At 38.3% G+C, this 21,161-nt stretch overlaps 5 protein-coding genes, 1 non-coding gene and 1 pseudogene across 8 annotated transcripts; 4 read left to right on the forward strand and 3 right to left on the reverse strand.

The window, feature by feature from the left end:
• Window positions 1–498: 498 nt before the first annotated feature.
• On the reverse strand, window positions 499–3,542 carry LOC106431776 (leucine-rich repeat extensin-like protein 5). Its single transcript, XM_048782480.1, has one exon. It carries the CDS (start codon window positions 3,277–3,279, stop codon window positions 847–849), a length of 2,433 nt encoding a protein of 810 aa, XP_048638437.1. The 5' UTR covers window positions 3,280–3,542; the 3' UTR covers window positions 499–846.
• Window positions 3,543–4,198: 656 nt separating this feature from the next.
• On the forward strand, window positions 4,199–5,990 carry LOC125610258 (annotated as a pseudogene).
• A 2,909-nt stretch (window positions 5,991–8,899) lies between these two features.
• On the reverse strand, window positions 8,900–10,974 carry LOC106404584 (CBL-interacting serine/threonine-protein kinase 12). The gene has a single exon (XM_013845325.3). It carries the CDS (start codon window positions 10,645–10,647, stop codon window positions 9,163–9,165), a length of 1,485 nt encoding a protein of 494 aa, XP_013700779.1. The 5' UTR covers window positions 10,648–10,974; the 3' UTR covers window positions 8,900–9,162.
• Window positions 10,975–15,400: 4,426 nt separating this feature from the next.
• LOC106429721 (shaggy-related protein kinase eta) lies at window positions 15,401–18,467 on the forward strand. Its single transcript, XM_048782495.1, has 8 exons — window positions 15,401–15,656; window positions 16,347–16,772; window positions 16,840–16,914; window positions 16,981–17,037; window positions 17,127–17,267; window positions 17,355–17,405; window positions 17,493–17,672; window positions 17,764–18,467. The coding sequence occupies exons 1-8, from the start codon at window positions 15,642–15,644 to the stop codon at window positions 17,959–17,961; spliced, it is 1,143 nt and encodes a 380-aa protein (XP_048638452.1). The 5' UTR covers window positions 15,401–15,641; the 3' UTR covers window positions 17,962–18,467.
• Window positions 18,468–18,601: 134 nt separating this feature from the next.
• Window positions 18,602–18,674, forward strand: TRNAE-CUC. The gene has a single exon. It is a non-coding gene; the product is annotated as a tRNA-Glu (tRNA).
• A 39-nt stretch (window positions 18,675–18,713) lies between these two features.
• Window positions 18,714–19,957, forward strand: LOC106404423 (60S ribosomal protein L11-2). 2 transcript variants are annotated; one of them, XM_013845236.3, is made up of 5 exons: window positions 18,714–18,850; window positions 18,933–19,040; window positions 19,193–19,235; window positions 19,323–19,518; window positions 19,599–19,957. In XM_013845236.3, the coding sequence occupies exons 1-5, from the start codon at window positions 18,848–18,850 to the stop codon at window positions 19,795–19,797; spliced, it is 549 nt and encodes a 182-aa protein (XP_013700690.1). In that variant the 5' UTR covers window positions 18,714–18,847; the 3' UTR covers window positions 19,798–19,957. The 2 variants fall into 2 exon arrangements, with proteins under 2 accessions (XP_013700690.1, XP_013700623.2); XM_013845169.3 differs by lacking the exon at window positions 18,714–18,850 and having other exon boundaries at window positions 18,927–19,040.
• On the reverse strand, window positions 19,808–21,136 carry LOC106404303. 2 transcript variants are annotated; one of them, XM_013845100.3, is made up of 4 exons: window positions 20,845–21,136; window positions 20,372–20,698; window positions 20,195–20,299; window positions 19,808–20,110 (listed from the first exon to the last, which is right to left on the reverse strand). In XM_013845100.3, the coding sequence occupies exons 1-4, from the start codon at window positions 20,915–20,917 to the stop codon at window positions 20,022–20,024; spliced, it is 594 nt and encodes a 197-aa protein (XP_013700554.3). In that variant the 5' UTR covers window positions 20,918–21,136; the 3' UTR covers window positions 19,808–20,021. The 2 variants fall into 2 exon arrangements, with proteins under 2 accessions (XP_013700554.3, XP_013700507.3); XM_013845053.3 differs by having other exon boundaries at window positions 19,808–20,299.
• Window positions 21,137–21,161: the final 25 nt, after the last annotated feature.

The following is a 21,161-nucleotide window of genomic DNA, read 5'->3' on the forward strand; positions in this document are numbered from 1 at the left end:
ACAACGTAACTATAGATCCTCTAAATTACTTATAAAAATAATCGAATTTAAGTTAATATAGAAAGATGGTGTTAATTGAGTTAAGATAGAAGATGCATTGAAGAAAGACAAAAGGAAAGATGTAGTGTTATTTTTCGATATTTAAAGTAAAAATAGCATTTTTTATAAAATGAAAAACATAAAATTTATCATAAATAAACATGGGTTCTCAATGAAAATACTATAACAAAATATCATCTGTAATTTAAAATTCTTCCGTTACAAAATAAAAAATAGAGCTGAACTAAAATTGGTGTTAGAACTATCTTGGAACTATCCATATACCAACAGAAATAATATCACTATGTAAGTAGTCAGGAGGTGCAAGTGCACATACATTAGCCCTACTTGGTTTATCACTTTAGAGCGAATTCAATCACATACCAGTTTAATGTAGTTAAGATATACTGATTAATAGGAGTGAGAATTTCTATTAAAAATACTCATATGAAAAAGAAATTTCAAAAAGATAGTTTAATTTATAAGACAAAAATACAAAACAGTTTAAGCAACAATGATTTTTATTATATAAGCTAAACAAGACTAATGAAAGATATAAGGAGCAGAAAGATGAGTTGCTCCATTTTTTTAATAATTTCTCTTATACATATTCTTTTTCCCCGCAACTCCTAATTTATCTTAGATAATTTTCCTCCTCGCGAATATATATCTTTCACCAGTCCACCACACACACCTCTGGAATAAATGGTATAAACGACTCCGTATCCTTCGATGTGAGACGACAACGTTTCGGTTTTGGGTTTTGGCATAACTGATGGAACCCATGCGAGAAAAGCCTGAAAATAATCAATAATAGGGAGGCGGTGGAGGAGAAGCGTATGATACTCCGGGAATAGGCGGTAGTGGTCCCTCGTAACCAGGAGGTGGCGGTGGTGGGCTATGGTGAATCACCGGAGGAGGTGGCGAAGATGGCGGCGGACTATAGTGGACGGACGGTGGTGGTGGAGGTGAGTTGTAGTAAACAGGTGATGGCGGAGGAGTGTAATGTACGGTCGGAGGCGGAGGTGGAGGTGGTGAGTGATCTATGCAAGGTGGCGGAGGGGAATATACTGGCGTTGGTGGAGGTGGTGGGGATGGATAGTGATAAACCGGTGGTGGTGGTGAGTGCGGTGGTGGAGGTAACCAGTAATGTGGCGGCGGAGGGGGTGAGCTGTAATAGTAAGGGGTTGGTGGTGGTGAAAATTGAGGTGGCTGTGAGGGAGATGGTTGTGGTGGCTGCGGTGGGTAGTATGTCGGCGGCGGAGGTGGTGGTGAAGGAGAATATGTTGGTGGCGCGGGTGATGGAGGACAGTGACCTGCCGACGGTGGAGGTGATGGAGGAGAGTAACCAGTCGATGGTGGTGGTGGTGATGGAGGAGAGTAACCAGTCGACGGTGGAGGTGATGGAGGAGAGTAACCAGTCGACGGTGGTGGTGGTGATGGAGGAGAGTAACCAGTCGACGGTGGTGGTGGTGGAGGAGAGTAACCCGTCGACGGTGGTGGTGGTGGTGGTGGGGGAGAGTAACCCGTCGACGGTGGTGATGGTGGGGGAGAAGGACCCGTCGACGGTGGTGGTGGTGGGGGAGAGTAACCCGTCGACGGCGGTGGTGATGGAGGAGGGTGACCCGTCGACGGCGGTGGTGATGGAGGAGAGTGACCTGCGGACGGCGGTGGTGATGGAGGAGAAAACCCAGTCGGCGGCGAGGGTGATGGCGGGGAGTGACCTGTCGATGGTGGTGGTGATGGAGGAGAGTAAACCGGAGTCGGAGGAGGAAATGGTACTACACCAGGAGGACTAGGAGAACCAGGCGGTGACTGAGAACCCGGTGACGGTGGAGTTGACGGAGGAGACGGACCAATGATCGGAGGACTAGACGGCGAAACAGGACCAGGAATTGGAGAAATCGGAGACGGAGGCACCATCATCGGAGGACTAGCTGGCGAAATAGAAGGTGAAGGAGGTGAACCACCAGGAGATGGTGTTGTCGGCGGTGATGGAACTACAACCGGAGGCCGAGGACTAGGAGTAACTGATCTCCCACATCCAAACGATGCACAATTCACCGGCGGCAAAGACAAGAAAGCCGCACATTGCCCCGGAGATCTCTGAGAAGGTCTCGCCGGTATACAGTTACGCCGATCATCAACCCCAGGCAAACCGATACATACCGGCGGCTCTCCGGTGAAGAAATTGTAGCTGAAATTAAAGTTCTCCAGTCTCGGCAACTGACAAATACTCGCCGGAATCTTCCCGGAGAATCTATTATGCGCCACATTTAACTGCTCCAACGAAACCATCCCGCCGGTACTCGCCGGCAACGACCCTACGAGCTCGTTGAAACTGAAATCAAACACGGTGACGTTTTTCAACCGTCCGATCTCCGACGGCAAGCAAGAGTTAAACCCATTGTTCATGAAGATGATCTCTTCCAAGTTCTTCATATCGCCCAAACTCGTCGGAATACAACCGTGGAACTGATTATTCGCCACGACGATGACGGAAACCGGTGAATCTCCAAGATTATCCGGTAACTCGAACCGGAACCGGTTATGGTTAATGAAAATCGCATCTAGATCTTTACTGAAGAGCTCTCTCGGTACAGGTCCTTCAAACTCGTTAAACCGTAGATCCAGAAACTTCAACGACGGTAACTGGAGGATAACCGCAGGAAATATACCGGCGAACCGGTTATTGCTGAGATCTAACTCGAACAGAAGCTTAAGCCGGTTAAACCGATGCGGTACGGTTCCACAAAACCGGTTCGTGTTAACATGGAACAGAGCAAGATCCGTTAACAAACCAAGCTCTTGAGGCAAGTATCCAGCAATGTCAGCGTGGTTGAGATCTATCCCGGCGACGGTACGGATCCGTGGGTTGTCCGGCGCCGGAGCACAGTAAACGCCGGTGTAACTGCAGACGTCTGAGCCGATCCAGTTGGTGGTGAAGTTGTTTGGATCAGAGAGAATGGCTTGTTTCCAAGCTTGAAGAGCTACGTAAGCACTTCGTAGACGTGGATTCTCGAAGACGAGAGATGGGTCGACGACAACATTCTCGCCACGGTCGCCAAAGTCGTCGCGGTAGTACAGAAGCTGTCGCTGTCGGATCAGATGGACTTCTTTGTCTGAAAGATCGCTGTTGGAACTAGCGAGTGAATAAGAGTGAGAGAGACCAGTAGAAAACAAGAAGGTAAAATGAAGAACAAAAAGAGCGTAGATCTGAGCCATCTTCTTCGTCTTCATTGCTTCAGAGAAACATACATTTGAGTAGAATGGCAGATAGTGAGAGAGATTTGAAGGATGACGAAGGGTAAAATGAAGACAAGAAGTTAGAAAACAACAGTGTGAAAGAGAGAATTATTAGAGAGAGAGGACAGGTCTTTCACAGCTCAGCCCTACACGCATATACTCTCTCTGTGCACTCTTATTTTATTACACTTTGAAAAGCAAGATGAATTATTAAATTATGTGTCCATACAATCCATAACATTTTAATAAATGTAAGATCGACTTTTAGTGACCTCTTTTTTGAACTGATCACATGAATGATTATATACGTTACGAATAATACATTTGTTTAAAGAATTTGAGTCAACACTAAGCTCGGATTAAAGACAAATTGCATTCCTCTAGGCACTTGGCAGTAACTTCTGATCATCAACAATTCCAATACAACTACTACTAATAGTTTTAACGATCAGCATCCGATATAGTTAGAAAATTTGAATCGGAATGTTAAATCAAACCCGATAACAAAATAGTTTTAGGGTCTGACTGATTCAAACGCAGCGGTTGCGGTTGCGGCTGCGGGCGTTTGCGGATGCGGGTGGTTGCGGTTTCTAGCGGTTTTAAGAGATTTGTACGACTGGTTCTGCGGTTAGAAATTGGTGCGTTTGCGGGATACTTATGACTGGTTAACTACCAAATACAGCAGCGGTTAAATAATAAATTGACAATATTTACATTTTATATAATTATAAAAATATCAAAAATCATAATATTATAATAAATATTTAAATTATATTTTCAAAGTTATAGTTTTAAATTTTTAAAATTATAGAAAATATTTTTATTTTAAAATTTTATAATATTAATTAAAATATAATAGATATATTTTAGTATTTTTATAATTCCATTTTAAAATTTTTATTTTTATTTTTATTTTTGTATTTATATGGTTTTTTTAAAAAAAAAAAAAAAAAATTATCCTCCCGCAACCGCCCGCAACCGCAAACGCTAGCTGGAACCAGCTTTTGATTTTAAGAGGTTCGGAGCGGTTTGAAACGATTTGTAGCGGTTTGTATGATTGTTTCGAAACGCTGTCAACCGCTACCAATCGCAAAAGCTGCGTTTGCGGGTGATAGCGGGAAAACCAATCAAGCTCTTAATGATCAACGTTTTGTTCGCTTGACATGGATTGTTATTGCTGGTTTTAAGCCCATCAAATTAAATGCCGTTGGGCTTTGTATTTTACGGTTATGTGTTGTGATAATCTCTGACAGTAAAGTTAAATGAATTAGGTGAAACTTGAAAGTCACGTGCATTCATTTTCTTTTGCGGTGTCCTAAAGCCATTAAAACTTTTCAACAATGAACTGTGCTGATGTCGGAATCGTCTTTAAACGACATGTCCCACAGTATATCCATACAATCTAAAATTGCTCTATATTGGATTTAGATATTTTAAAAAGCACTAGTGTTATCTGTTATGTGTTTACCGTTGACGTTATTACTAATTATAAAATAATTTGAATATATATGGTTTAGTATGCTTCTAGGTGTTTGTAATTTCGATTAAGAACAAAATGGATCACCGTAAATCTTATCATTCAAGCTTCGCTCTTAGTCAAAAAAATAAACTTCACTCTGTACATATGAAATCTTACATCTAAAACAAGATTTAGCATAACTTGATAAACATATACGAATTTACTAGTTGCTGATTTACATTAGACTGAATATCTATTGTTATAACCGGATATCGATTGTAAATGAGTCATTTACCTAAACGGAAACTGTTAAATAAGATCGTTTAGTATTGATGTTGTATATTGTACTTTTATTACTTGTAGACCCTTTTCCTACAAGAAGAGATAACTTGCATCTATTTTTGAAAATAAAATTGTCAGGTAAGTATTACTATATATTCATCCGTGCTCTTTTGTCCGTTACCTTTCAGAAAGCAAAGATCCACAAACCAAGGGAGAAAACATCCAATTTAACAAAAGGTTAAACTACGTTTTCGCAAAAAGCCTATCGTATCTTGATTCCACGTACCCTCCGTACATGCATGTTGTTGTAATTACAATTTTTAACTTAACGCACCTATATAATAAGATCTAGTTTCAAGTGTATGATGCACCAATCCAATGTAATATAAGAGTAATAACACTTTTAAAAAACTCACGAATGTAACCAACGAAGAGAGATGGCGAGTAGTACTATTTCGAGTTGCGCGATTGAGAAAATTAGAAAAGAATGTTACTACGAATGGATGAGTTTACAACCTAATAAACACATAGTTGATCTCATAGAAGTGATCATGTTTCAACGATCCAACGCCGACGATCATCACACTCGAAAACTCGTTGGTAAAACCATTAGCGACTTAGTTACATAAAAAATCATCAACGACTTTCCAAAAAAACACCGTAAAATGATCGGAGCTGTTAGACCGAAGCTGCTAGCTACTTTGCACCATTGTGAAACTCTTCTCTAGAGAATGGTCTTCTATTGATATGGTGGAATGCCGTCCTTCATCTTTCATTAGAGTTATATACGCTCTTTGTGTATCCCATGCCGACACTAGCTTTCTCAGCATCTCCTCAACATAGATGAAAACGTCAAAGATGGACAATATGGTGATGGTTCCATTAGCGATCTTACCGCGATGCAGCTTGCATCTTGCGAAAATCAATGGTCTTACTAAATTTTGTAAGACCCCTAAAAGTTCATGCCGCCCTGTAAAAAGAAGATAAAAAATTAGAAGTATAAGAATTTGCTGTGTTAAAAAAAAAAGAATTTGCATCATTCTTTTATTTTCTTTCTCTTTACTCGACGATCTTTGGGTTGTTAATCAATTTGGGTTTGAAAGCCCTATACAACACCTTATCGTATGGCACATGGATATGAACTGTTTGCTTAGAATACCTAGAAAGTGGGTGCATCCGTAGAGTGCATCTCTATTTGGAGATTACTCTAAATTCTTTCATAGGTCCGGGATACTCAGATTACTAAAATAAATAAATGAGAGAATTTGCAACAGGATGTTGCGGATATGCCAATGGTTATCAAGGTTTTCTCTGAGGATTTGGTTGAAATTGGCGAGGCCGTTGAAGAAGCTTTAGATAAGCATGAAGAGGGCATGACAGTTCTAATGGCGGAGGCTGATAAGCTGAGGCTAGATACAATTAGGACGATCGTGGAGGTTTAACACCTGTTCAAGTGGCGGAGTTTTTGCTCTCCCTGAAAAGATTACACGTTTCGTTGCACGAGTGGCGAAGAGGTAGAGAAGAGCGTTGTCTCTCGGGTGTGCAGCCGCTAGAGGTGGAGCAGGGAAGTCAAAGAGATCAGCCACTTGTTGATGTGGGAGTGTGGGTTCTTTAAGGTTTTAGAAATAGTCTTGTGTAATAGTTTGGTCTAAGCAGAGATGAGATGTGTCTTTATGTTCGTGTGTGTGATAGCGAGACGTAGTTACGAAATGCATAAGCTTTATGCTTTTGTCTTATATAAGGAATAACAAAAGCTCTAAACCCTCAAAAGACGGCATCTTCTTAATCATATGAATACAAACGTCAAGATTTTAACTGTGTTTTTCTTTGCCAAGTTGAACTATTTTCCCAATTTTATTGATTTGGCCTTGTTGTAAACTCCTGTGACATTTGAGATGTAGTGAGTATAGTGTTTTGCTCTGGTTCTTCAAAATGGCAAAGCATTACGATTTACGAAAATATATAACTTTAATAAAATAAAATAAAAATTAAAAAAACAACTTTAATAAAATACGATAAACCCTAAATTAAACAAGCGGAAAGTGGCATTTTGTGGAAATTAAGGAAGTGGCTGTCTATCATTAAAAAGTGATTGGCTGTTGTTGAATCTTTGTAACATTCGAATTGCTCTTTTTTTTTTAGGCAGAGTTTAAATATTTAGATTTTGAAAAAAAACAAATGTTGAAGTGAAATCAATTTATCCGTAATTATATGTATATTATTTGATTTTAAGCCATGTGTATCATCAGCATAAATATTTTGAATAAACTGAGAGAAGCAAAATAGAAATATAGGGTTAAATATATATGTTCGATTATCTTCAAATATCTATTCGAGTTTGGATTATCCGTTCAGATTTGAATATGCTATCTTTCCTAACTCAATATCTGTTTAGGTATTTTGATATTTTGATTTGGATTTCAGTTTGGGATTTTCGGATCAAGTTCGGGTACCAGTTCGAATAACGAGTAAAATTTCCATGCCTATGCTACTAACATGGGCATCTCTAACCCCACTCTATTTTCCATTCTAAATAGAGTTTAGAGTAAAAGTGTTACAATTGGATTCTATTTTTTACTCTATAATAAAGTAAAAAATGAGTTTATTTATATATAGAGTTAGTTGTTTTTTTGTTCATCACTCTATTTTCCACTATAAAATAGAGTACCATTGGAATATAATCCAACTTTTGTTTGATAAATTGTATTGGTTATCCGGTCGGTCTGGGAAGAACACACTTAGTATTATAGAGTGGACTAATCCGAAAATGTACTATGATGTCTGATCCAAGTTTAAATATTTTTCGAGTATTGCCAGAGAATGAACCGATTGTCATGTAAATCACTTGGGCTGAAACCCCACAAAGATGAACCATTTGAGATGGTTTAACAATACCTACCCCTAATCATTCACAACTCTTCGTCTTTTTATTATATCATGTAAATTGTTTTTTTTTTCAATTTTTTATTTTAGTTTTATTTTATCAGTTACCTATACGTCGGTGTTATCATTTCTTTGAATCATTCATAATTTATTTGGACAGTATAGTAGTATAATTGACAAATTTTCATTTGTGGAGTTTATTGCAATTTAGTTTTTTCTATATAAAAATTTAAAAGACATTTTCAGATGGCTTTAATGGGAACATGTGGTTGGTTCTGATAAATTGGGTCACAGACTCACCACTTGCAAGAACCATTATTTACACGAAGAAAAGACAAGGAAGACATGAACTTCTGGCTTTCTAAGTTCAGATAAAAACTCCTGTTCCTTATTTCCCCAACAAGTTATTATGTTCATCATTTCCATATACCTAATGATCGCTGATAGTATTGCCTTATTCCATTTTCTTCAAATAATAGAAGAAAACGAATAAAACAGATTTAGACTGATTATCAATAATCACACTCAAACAAAAACTCCGAAAGAAATTGCATCATTCAAATCAGCATCACAAACATATATGCTATATACTCACATGTAGAATCCAGCAAGCTTGGCCACATCACGCAAAAACAAAACTCTTTCGTATCTGTGATTGTCAAATCAAATCATGCAGATATAATAATTTACTAGAAAAAGCCAAGTCCATGACAAATTGCTTTCATCATCTAAAAACCAACTTGCTTTAGCACAATGACAAAAACACTTCACATGGTGCATGTCAATTTCTTTACCCACAAATAGTTAAAACTCCTGAGACTCACTATCTCAGTTTCCGACCATTCAAGTCTTCAAGGATCAACAAAAAAAACAAAGAACAAATAACGTTCTTCTGTAGCTCTCTTCTTGTTTCATTACCCATTTTAAGCAAATAAATGACAACCAAAAAACAGAACAAATCTTTTACACATATTAAAGAGGATTTTTAAGAAGGAAAAAAACAAGTTTCTTTATTTGATTTCATTGTTTTATACATATTAAAAGATCTGATACGAAACTGTTTACAAACTCTTCCACACACACACAAGAACACAAAAAAACTGCTAACAGGTTAGTAAAACCATAATTCAAAGTCCGTCTCTAACGATCTCTCCAACTGTAAAACATAAAATGTTACATACTTCGGTTCTACATTCCACCAACCCTAAGCAGTTTCATCAGTTCGGTTAACAAAACCCTCATGATCTCATCTTCTACTCAGTGTCAGAAGGCAAGAAACAAACCGGCGGAGAATTCGCCACTATAGACGCGGTTTCATCAACCGCTGAAGCCGCCACAGGCTCATCTACTTCATCATCAGCTGTCAAGTTCTGCAACTTCGGTTTCAACTCCTTGTTACAAAACTCTTCATACTCAGTTCTATCCCCTCCTTTCTTCTTAACTTCCACAACAACCAAAGACGGAGTCAACTCAAATATCTCCGCAGCAATAGTCAAAGGACCTTTCACTCCTTGTCTCGACCCTTCAAGACTCACCCTACAATCCTTCTTCCTCACGGTAAAGCTCACAACTTTAGCAATCTCCTCCAGCTTCGATATAATCTTCGACACCGGAGCTCCCGAGACAAACCTAGACCCTTCCCCATCATCATCAAACAGACCAGACAAATCAAACCCTTGCGAGAACGATATAATATCAAAAGCATTCAAACTCGCAGGCCTAGGCAACCCGCCAACTCTCCTCGCGGGCTTGAAAAACTCAACGTCCGATTCAGACACGGTGGAAGACCGATCAGACTCAACGGAACCAGTCTCCAACTCATCGTCATCGTCATCAACAACGTTACAAAGCTTATCATCTTCAACATAGAACTTAACATGCTTAAACCCTTTCTTGAACCAAGAGTTCTCCATAATCTCAGGGAACGTAAACCGTTTCTCCGGATTGGTCTCGAGGAGGCGAGAACACAACCTCGTGAGCTCCGGAGAGAACCACCTCGGACACCTAAACTCCCCTTTGTAAATCTTCTTGTACATAGCCATCACGTTACGGTCGTGAAACGGGAGGTAACCAGCCATCAACACAAACAACACAACACCACAAGACCAGATATCAACTTTACCCGCGTCGTAACCTTTTCTAGCTAAAACCTCTGGCGCCACGTAAGCAGGGGTCCCACAGAACGTGTGGAAAAGCCCGTCTTGGCGAATCTGATCAGACACAGCGCTGAGGCCAAAGTCGGAGACTTTGAGGTTCCCGTTCTCGTCGAGGAGGAGATTCTCCGGCTTGATGTCGCGGTGGAAGACGCCGCGGGCGTGGCAGAAGGTGACGGCGGAGATGAGCTGCTGGAAGTACTTGCGGGCGACCTCCTCCTTGAGCCGCCCTTTGGCGACTTTGTTGAAGAGCTCGCCGCCGCGGACGTACTCCATGACGAAGTAGATCTTGGCTTTGGTGGCCATGACCTCGAAGAGCTGGACGATGTTGGGGTGGCGGACGCGGCGGAGGATGGAGATCTCGCGCTTGATGTGGGCGATGAGGCCGCCTTTGAGGATCTTCTCCTTGTCGATGACTTTGATGGCGACGCTCTCGTTGGTCTTGACGTTGCGGGCGAGGTAGACCTTGGCGAAGGTCCCGTGGCCGAGGAGCTTGCCCATCTCGTAGCGGCCGAGGATGAGGGCTTGCGGGGAGGGGGAGCTTCTCTCCTTGGGGAGGGATGTTTCTTTCGTTAGCTCCGCCATGGAGAAAGTTTAAACCTTTTTTGATGTGGAGAATCAGATCGAGATTTTGAGTCGGTGGTGGAGAAACCGAGAATCAAGGCGAGTCTGGGGGCTCGCTTGGATTTCGAATTCCTCACCTGTTGATTCGGTTTGTGAGTTTCTGAGGTGTTGAAGAAAGAAGAAGAAGAGGAAGAGGAAGATGTTCTGTCTCTCTGTTTTTTTAGGGGTTCACTAGAAATAGCATTGGCTCTGTTTCCATCGTTACCGTATATATTAGGGAATATGCTTTTTTATGACTTATGAGTGTTTCACATAAAGACAAAAAATATAAATTAAAAAAATTGAGAAAAATTGTTATAAGTCTTTGGCTACTTGCGACATCGACTTGTATCTATATAGCTTTGTAATTAGTTTTGGGTTTATGCATGTTAACGATTCTTTTAAAGTACTGTATTGTCTTGATTTTAATGCATTACTCAATAATTACTAATCATTTCCCAAAAGAAATAATTTGTTTCAGTTTAGAGAAAAAGCAAAGAGTGACATTTTACATGTTTTAAAAGAAAAAAATCTCAACTTGCCATTTTAAATTATTTTATTGAAAGCCGACGAATATACTGTTGAAATTTTTTAGACGCGATGAGCATTTTCGAGTAAGTGTAAGAGCATCATTCTCGTGAAGGAAAACCAGTTTTTAATTATTACAACCTGTATTTTTTTATAAAAAATCTTATTTTAATTATTTGTTTATAATTGTTGTGATATTAGTTGCTGCACTTATTCAGAATGTTGTTTATAATTTGTGTGATATTAGTTGCTGTACTTATTCGATATGTTGTGTGTCATGCTTCTTCACCAGAATACCACCACTTGTTTGCTACAAATACTTCAATACGAAAACATAAGTCACTATCTTGGTTAACAAAATCTTATTTTTCAACCAACAAACAAAAATGTCATCATCAGAGCTATGTTTCGCTACTAATATTCATTTTTAGAACCATTAATGTCAAACAATCACGCAACAAAATTGTTGAGTGATGAAATAGAACTGTCAAAATACATGAATTGATGTTGAACAATAAAATAATACAAGTGGTTTACATCCATTATTTTCTTTACAATTACTTTGTTTTAATTATTTATTATACCCTACATTAAAAGGCTTTTAAAGTGATGTTAAATCTAAATCGCAATATAATTGGTCGATTCATAGCAACCAGAAGCTTAAAACAATCTTCCATGGCATCATTTGAATTTGTATTTTATGTTAACAATAGTGTTACCAATCCTATTTGTTGTTAATTACTCGTATGGAATTAAAAATCAACTATTCGTAGGGACAACATGTTTAAACTTTGATTAATCGTAGGCACCAGCTATATGAGTGGGTCAAGTTGGGGGTCTCGAGACGAATCTAGATCGTAGATTTACTAATTCATGTAAACATATCATTTTCTACCACACAACATGATCCACGTGGCGCAGAGCTGACATCATTGTTTTTTGCGGCTGTTAATTCAAAGCGATGGTTACTAGATTTCTCTCCACGTGTCAGAGTTATAACGATCGCTTTATTTTAAGTGGTGTCGAGTTTCTTTTCTATCTGGTCTGTATTTGGGCCCCACGTACTTTGAACAGAACAGCTGTGAGTTAAATCACAGCCGTTGGATTGACACATGAAACGTTTTGTTGTTGTCTTTACATGGAAAGCACACGGAAATTACGTAATCCAGCTATAGTGTTGACAGAAAACAATAAGCGTGAAATTAGCAAGTGTTTATACGCCAAACTGCTTATCGAATAGGAACGTAAATTACTTCAACTATATAAATGGTTTAATTAAGAAAATCTAATTAATTAGTCTCTTTTAAACGAAAGTCAAATTTTCGGAAACTGTTGTTGAAGAGAGTCGGTGGATTAGTAGGTCAATGTATGCAATGGTCGGTCTCGTCAAGATTTTATTATAAGCAAGGGAGATAGTATCATACTATAATATAAAGTAGTATAGAAAATAAGTTAGATGGTCCATTTGGTACGATAATGATTTAAATGATAACGTAGTTATATCACCTTAAATCTGATAAGTTAAGAAGATACAAGTAGTGATTGGTCAACAATACATTTTCCATGATGATGTAACAATCGTAAACCAATAAATAGACAGCTGAATCACTAAACATTTGACAATTAACCTCGAATGTGGCTACGGATATGGATGATTGGACCGTGTTTTACGCTAACGTCAGAAAGTCCGTGAACTCCCGAGAAGTTAGTTGGGTTTGGGCTGGAGTTTAGATGTGCGAAGTTCGTTACCTTTTGGGCCTATAAATACATATGTCCATTTAACTAGGTCTCGTTTTAACATGTTTACTAAAGCAATGAGCCTATACTCAAGATAAAGAAATTGTGAGATGCCATTGTTCATTTTTCAGGCTCTCGATTTACACTGCAACATGTGGATTATGAATTGTTATAACTATACCAAAACAACTCGGGAAAATATCCGTTTTCCAAAAAAGAAACACAGTAGATTCACGGAACCCGCAAAACATTCAATGCGTTTGTATGGAAGAACCTCAAGATTGCAACATAATTTGAAGGGGCGTCATAACACAAACGGCAAAATATTTGGTGCTACGACTATTCTCGGCCCTGTATTCTTTTTTCTGTTGTATAAAATATATGGACCCATATTAAAAAGCCCGTCATCAACGAGTCATTGTGGGCTTATATGTTTTTACTGTGAGAAACAATGGTCAGTACTCAATTACTCATGATAATGACGAGTTCACTGCAAGGGTTTCACGCTCGTCGCTCGATAATAGCAGAGACCGTCACTGTTTTAATACTATTAAAAATTACAGAGATGCAAAGTGGTTGGTGCTGAGATGTAAGAAGTTTGACTAAAATAAGTTTGAAGCTTTGACCAGCCCCATCTTCATTCCACCGACTGCCAACCCACCAGTCAAATCCTTCTGTCTTCACCATTTTCATAATCTATTATATACACCGAGTTTCAACACCTACTAATCCTATCATTTCGTATTTCATAAAATTCTAAAAGTTATATTCACTCGGAATACAATTTTAAAATGATGTAAAACTAGTACTTAAGCGAGGTTAACGGAGAAACAAAACTTCAGATTTATGGAGATGTTATGAAAACAACTTGGGATGCTTGAAGAAATGGCAAGTAATATGCTAGCTTGAAGAGGTTGCGAAAGTGTTACTATTAACTTTTTTTTTCTTCTCGTCTTTTGCCAACGGTTATCTGTTAGCTAAGAAAAAAGGAACTTCATTTTAGGATTTTGTGTTACTCTTCATTCGAGTCAATTATCATTTAAAAAAATTATTATACTTATTTATGCCTCTCATTTTATGTAATCTTATTATTCGTTAAGTTACATATAGTCAAATGTTATGCAAATTATTAGTTCTTCGTCCTCTACCTTGGCTCCAGAAGTCACATGGTGCACGTTATCGTGCTTTCGCATACATAAGAGTATTAACTTTATAATTTATGATTTTAAAACAAAACATAGTAATCATTTTTAACTAAACATTGTTCATTCCGTTATTCATATAAAATATGTTATCTACTAAAAACAACCCAAAAGCTTATCAAGTGAGACTGCTTTTGTTCCGATTCATTTTTCTAACAGCACCAGCATCGTATAACAGAATCGAGAGATTTTTGTTTATTCCGTACAAATACAACAGTATCGTATGTTAGGTATCTATATTTTCGTCACACTGAGAATAATGAAATGAAAGACGTAAGTTATGATTCTTTAAAAATATATAGTAATTGATATGATGTTATAACATCACAAGAATTTCATTATTTTGCAAAGTTGATCATTCACGTTTAAGAGGAACCCATATGAGCATCTTAACAAGTTATTATACAGAAATATGCATCTAAAACCGAATGTATACGAGCATTTAAACTGGTTGCTGGGATGGGATAACACACACATATACATATAGATATGTATATATATATATTAACATATGAATTATTGTGCCTAAAGAAAATACATAAATTTGTAATGTAAATCTATACCGCCAAAAGCATGTATGTCCCATGCATAATTGATCAAAAAGAAAATTAAATTAATATTTTGTTGTTGTCTTCTGCAAATGCTAGTAGTGCTATCATTCTCATCATTGTTTTCTTTTATATTGATATTTCCAGAAACAAATATAAAGAAAAAAACAAAACACAATAAGTAAAGCTACGCAATAATGAAAGACATCACAACTCCAAAATTTAGTTATAAAATTAGAAAACATTAAAAAGCTAAGACCAACGAAACATAAATGCTAGTATTTTCTTGCATCAACTGTATAAAAAGAAGTTTTCCCACCAAATGGTCAAAACTTGTTGCAGTTCATCGTGCTCTAACTTCAGTATTTATTTATTATCTTACGGGTTTTTGTTAACTTGGAATTTATTTGTACATATCGATGCTTTAGAACACATAGTATGACATATCTGGCACACATATATACAACTTTGTGTAAAATGCATGATTATTGCTACTATTACATTTCGACATGTTTCTTCGTAGGGGTTGCCAATAATTTTTAAAGATAATTTTACGATTAAATAGTGATTTAAAGTCTTATAGTTATAAATACGAGTTTGGAACCTAACTAACGAAATTTGACCGACAACAACATTGATGTCGTTGATCACGAAATTTCCACAAAGAGAATAGTCCTTTGTCTGCGTAATTAGACAGCAACCTTGAGGGTGTTTATGTAACTTTGCCTAATAAACAAAAAAAAAACGAAAGAAGATGGCGAAGAAAACGGAAAGTGTAGAGAGAGAAATAAAAGAGAGATAGAGCTGGATTCACATGGCCTTGTTCTTCTTCTCATCTCTCTCCAAATTTGATCATTACCAACCAAACTAATTGAAATCCATTTGTTTCTCTCAACCCCATTCTTTCTTTCTCTCTCTCTCTCTCTCTCTCTCTCTCACTCTCTTCTCTTCTCTGTGCGTCATGGCTGACGATAGGGTAAGCTACTTTTGTTTCCCTCTTTCTCTTGTTTTTCAGGGAAGATCCTGTTTTTGTTTTGTTTTGCATAATTTACCCTGTTAGTTAATGTTTTTTGCTGAAACAGCTTTGGTCGGAGAATCTTGTTCTTACAGCTTATTTTTCGGATAAGGAATCTATAGTTAGTTTATCTTGAAGTTTAATGGTTTTCGAGTTCTGGGTTTGTCAAAAGTTTATTTCTTTTCAAGTTACCATTGAGATCTCTGAGCTTAAATGTTTTTACTATTGAGAAGAAATATTTTTTTTCTTACTGGACTAGCTTAGCTACCTAACTCTTCTTTAGCTTTTTTACTTGAATTGGAAAAAAAAGAAGTGATTTGTTATCTCCTGAGATGTGTAAATTAAGCATCTTTATGTGTGGATGGATGATTCATGATTATCGATCTAGTTTGTACTCTAATTACTAGATCCAGAATTGGAAATTAGCTTCATTCTTTGTTTTGTTTTTGTTATATGGTCTTAACCTTACTTCTCGCGTGACAAAAAAAAAAGTATATAAGATACTTTTTCCGTAACGGCTAATTCCTTTGACTAGTTAAAGTTTCCTTCTTTATTCTTTTGATTCTCAGACAAGCATTATTCCCTTTTTTTAGCTTTTGTGGTTGCTTGCTGGATTCTTATGTGGAATCAATGTTTTTTTTCTTCTTGCAGGAGATGCCGGCTGCTGTAGTTGATGGACATGACCAAGTCACTGGCCACATAATCTCCACCACCATCGGTGGTAAAAACGGAGAACCTAAACAGACAATAAGTTACATGGCGGAGCGAGTTGTCGGAACAGGCTCCTTCGGGATAGTGTTCCAGGCGAAGTGTCTGGAGACTGGAGAAACCGTGGCGATAAAGAAGGTGTTGCAAGACAGGAGGTACAAGAACCGGGAGCTTCAGCTGATGCGTGTGATGGACCATCCTAATGTTGTTTGTCTGAAGCATTGCTTCTTCTCGACCACGAGTAAAGACGAGCTGTTTCTTAACTTGGTTATGGAGTATGTCCCTGAGAGTTTGTACCGAGTTCTGAAACATTACAGCACTGCTAACCAGAGGATGCCGCTTGTCTACGTTAAACTCTATATGTACCAGGTAAACAACATAACTTTCACGTTCACAATGATATAGATATTAAATATTTTTTTTGTTGTTGTGACAGATCTTCAGAGGACTTGCTTACATTCACAATGTTGCTGGAGTTTGTCACAGAGATCTAAAGCCTCAGAATCTTCTGGTACACTCTTGTGTGTTTTCTTCTCTTGTTTTCTTTTATTTGCTAATCTGTTTTTTTTTTGTGCAGGTTGATCCTCTTACTCATCAAGTCAAGATCTGTGATTTTGGCAGTGCTAAACAGCTTGTAAGACTTATAAACTTTTTCAAACTTGTAGTGTTGTTTGTTTCATGTTGATCTTGTGATTTACTTGATGAAATTTACTTTTGGTTCAGGTTAAAGGTGAAGCCAACATCTCTTACATATGCTCACGGTTCTACCGTGCACCTGAACTCATATTTGGTGCCACTGAGTACACAACTTCCATTGATATCTGGTCTGCTGGTTGTGTTCTCGCTGAGCTTCTTCTTGGTCAGGTAAACAACTTTTATTTTCATTAATCACCTTCTTTTGTTTCCTTAGTTAGGACTCATTGTAAATGATATCATGTCTTACGAGTGCAGCCACTATTCCCTGGAGAAAATGCTGTGGATCAGCTCGTTGAAATAATCAAAGTAAGAGTCTCTAACAATAACATTTTGCAAAATTTAATACATTCATTGGCTACAAAAATCCTCACTGTGTAAGGTTGTTGGCAACAGGTTCTTGGTACACCAACTCGAGAAGAGATCCGTTGTATGAATCCACACTACACAGACTTCAGGTTCCCGCAGATAAAGGCACATCCTTGGCACAAGATTTTCCACAAAAGGATGCCTCCAGAAGCAATTGATTTTGCTTCAAGGCTGCTTCAGTACTCTCCAAGTCTTAGATGCACAGCGGTGAGTGTTGTTGTTTCTTTTGAAACCTCTTCTTGTCTCTTAAGAATCTAAACTGAAATGCTAAATAGTATTTTTTTGTTGTTTCTGTTAGCTTGAAGCTTGTGCACATCCGTTCTTTGATGAGCTGAGAGAACCAAATGCTCGTTTACCAAACGGACGGCCTTTCCCACCTCTCTTCAACTTCAAACAAGAGGTAGCTGGAGCTTCACCTGAGCTGGTCAACAAGTTGATTCCAGACCATATCAAGAGGCAGTTGGGTCTAAGCTTCTTGAATCAGTCTGGAACTTGAACAAACGATCAAAAAGACGAGAACTTTTTTATATATAATTGTACCATTACTCAGAGCCAGAAGAAGGTTAGTTGAATGCAACGTGGAGGACACAGTTAGAAGTTTTGCCTCCTCAAAACTCGGTCAAAAAGACAAGCTTCTCTACAACCTGACTTCCCCCAAACCCGCAAGAAAAGCTATTCAGTTGTATCTTCTTCTTCTTCTTCTTTGTCCTTTTTAAAAAAAAGTTTGGTTAAAACAAAGAACAAAATCTTCTGCTTTGCTTTATTCTTACTGCATCTGTAAATGAGTTTAGTCAGAGATTTTTATATAGTAAAGTTTGAGCAGAAGGTTAAAGAATCTTTTTACTCAAAAGAGATCCCCAAAGTCAACCAGAAGAGGAAGGCTGTAGTTTCTGTAGTTCAAGGGGTTGTTGCTCTTTTTTTTTGTTTGTTTCCTTTCTCCTTTTGAATGTTGTCTTCTGCTTTGTTGTTATTACCAAATTTTATGAAATGATGATTTGCTTCTGTCTCACTTTCTTACAACGACATCTCTAGAAATGTTCTCTTTCTGCATTAAGAGAAAAACAGTTTCTCTTCTCACTCAGTTATGTTTCCGTATTATTCAGTCTTATAGCTTCTCTTGTTTGAGAAGACAACAATCCGTTGTAGTCTAGCTGGTCAGGATACTCGGCTCTCACCCGAGAGACCCGGGTTCGAGTCCCGGCAACGGAGCTTTTTTTTATCTTTAATAATAATTTTGACCTAATTAAGTGAAGCTGAGGGTACTTTCGTCATAGTGCAAAACCCTAAAGCGCTTCATATAATTGCACCAACGCATCCGGCGCTGTTCTTCTGCCACTCTCTTTGCTCATCTCCCTCGATTTTGCATCCCTTAATCCTCAGAGATGGTACCTTAGATTGCTTCCTCCTTATGTTTCCATTTTAAAGATTAAGTCTTTTGGGTGTAATACTCTGTTTCTTGCGATGCAGGCGTCAGAGAAGAAGCTCTCGAACCCAATGAGGGACATCAAGGTTCAGAAGCTCGTTCTCAACATCTCCGTTGGTGAGAGTGGTGATCGTCTCACCCGTGCCTCCAAGGTCCCTTCTTTGCTTCCCTTATAGATAATCACTATCTAGAAAAGTTAGAACTATAGATAAAGTTTAAGACTTTACGTTTTAGCATCTCTGAAATGGATTGAGTCATAGCAAATAATATAAACCCTTGAAATGGGTTTTGGTAAATTGTGTAGGTGTTGGAACAGCTCAGTGGTCAAACACCTGTCTTCTCCAAGGGTATGTCTGAACATATTCTGTTTATAGTCTTTTATATATGTTTTTGTATCTGTAGTGTTTTGAGAGTGTAGAGTTGTTTGTAAACAGCGAGGTACACTGTGAGGTCTTTCGGTATTAGGCGTAATGAAAAGATTGCGTGCTACGTCACCGTGAGAGGAGACAAGGCAATGCAGCTTCTTGAGAGTGGTTTGAAAGTTAAGGAATACGAGCTGTTGAGGAGGAACTTCAGTGACACTGGCTGTTTCGGATTCGGTATCCAGGAGCACATTGATCTTGGAATCAAGTAAGTGTTTGGCTGATTTGGTTTAGAGCACATTTGAAACAGAGAGTAGTGTTCTCATCGTTCTGTAATTTCTTTCTTAGGTATGATCCTTCTACTGGTATCTATGGAATGGACTTCTACGTTGTTCTTGAGCGTCCGGGGTACCGTGTTGCACGTCGCCGTAGGTGCAAGACTCGCGTTGGGATTCAGCATAGAGTGACAAAGGATGATGCCATGAAGTGGTTCCAAGTTAAGTACGAAGGTGTTATCCTCAACAAGTCTCAGAACATCACTGGTTGAAGAGTTGGTCTCTTTTTGTTTTGTGGTGTTGGCTCTTTTTATAATTCTGGATGATAAGGCTTTGTTGTTGTGGTGGTAGAATCCTTAAGTACCCTCGAGATATGAACAATTTTTTGGAGGTTATCGTTATCAATTTTAAACTCTATCTACTTTAAACAAACTCCAAGCCGTATCTGTTGTTTCTAATTTACATATCAGAGAGAATGTGGACTGAAAATTTAAAATCAGGAGGATCTGAGTAGCTCCAGAATCTCACTCTTCTTTAGCTTTGAGTATCCTTTGAGTCCTTTGTTCTTTGCAACTTCTTTGAGCTCTGCAAGTTTCATAGTTTCAATCAATGGAGGTTTATCTTCCTTCTCTGTCTCTTCCATAGTGCTCTTTGTTATTGGAAGCTTACCTCTTGGACCAGAAGCAGATGGTCTAGTAGGAGATCTCTTGGCAAAACTAGTCGGTGGCCAAGCTACTTGTCTCTTAGGTGGCTCTTTTCTTACACCAGCATCTCCTACATTTTGCAGAAGTCAATTATATTGTGCAAGAATGGATTTGTGATTCAACTCAAACACGTTTAGATTACCTTCAGTTTTCTCTCTTGGTTTCTCAAGAACGTCAAGAATAGCTTTACTCAGCGACTCATTCCCAGAAGTCGCGTGTCCGTTCTTCTCATCAGCTCCCTGAGACTCCTCACCTTTGGAGATGGAAGCTTGAATCCGTCTAAAGAGAGAAATGATCTCCTCTTGTTTGGCTTTACTCTGGTCTGAGCTCTGTTCATCTGACGGATTCTTGCAACAAACAACATATCCTTTCTTGGATCTCCTGCTTAAAGTTTCTCCAGGCCTTGTTCTTCTATCACCATCAAACGCTGTTCTTGAAAAACTCTGCCCAAAGCTGGGCGAAAGAGAATCTGCAAATCAGTCTAAATTCAGTTAAGCTGCACAGGAAAATTGCTTCTCTCAGCTCCTCATGTTCTCTCTTTAAGATAGCTACAACAGCTGGCATTGCAACAACTCATTATCTACTGTCGCAAGATTATGATGTTGAATCGGTTACCTCGAACAGGAAGAAGACTTGCTCTCGTGAATCCTTGTTTCATTAACGAAGGAAAATGAAGAGCCAAGTCCATAGCTTTAGCTGAGAAATCTTCTTGTAAGTGAACCGTAGGCTCTCTCCTCTTGATTCTCTCTTTGGCTTCACTTCCTCACAAAAAGCCAAAACCTTTATATGTCGGGTCCATTTACAGCTCTTCAGAAATATGTGGACCGTAAGTTGCTAAAAGTTTACGTTTTAAAAAACACCACTTTTCACTTGAAACACTTTATTACTGAAGAGAAACCTTTTTTTCTTACAGAAGCCTATTATCTCAGACC

The sequence above is a fragment of the Brassica napus genome, chromosome A1, assembly GCF_020379485.1.
Source record: "Brassica napus cultivar Da-Ae chromosome A1, Da-Ae, whole genome shotgun sequence".
In the NCBI taxonomy this organism is placed as follows: domain Eukaryota; kingdom Viridiplantae; phylum Streptophyta; class Magnoliopsida; order Brassicales; family Brassicaceae; genus Brassica; species Brassica napus.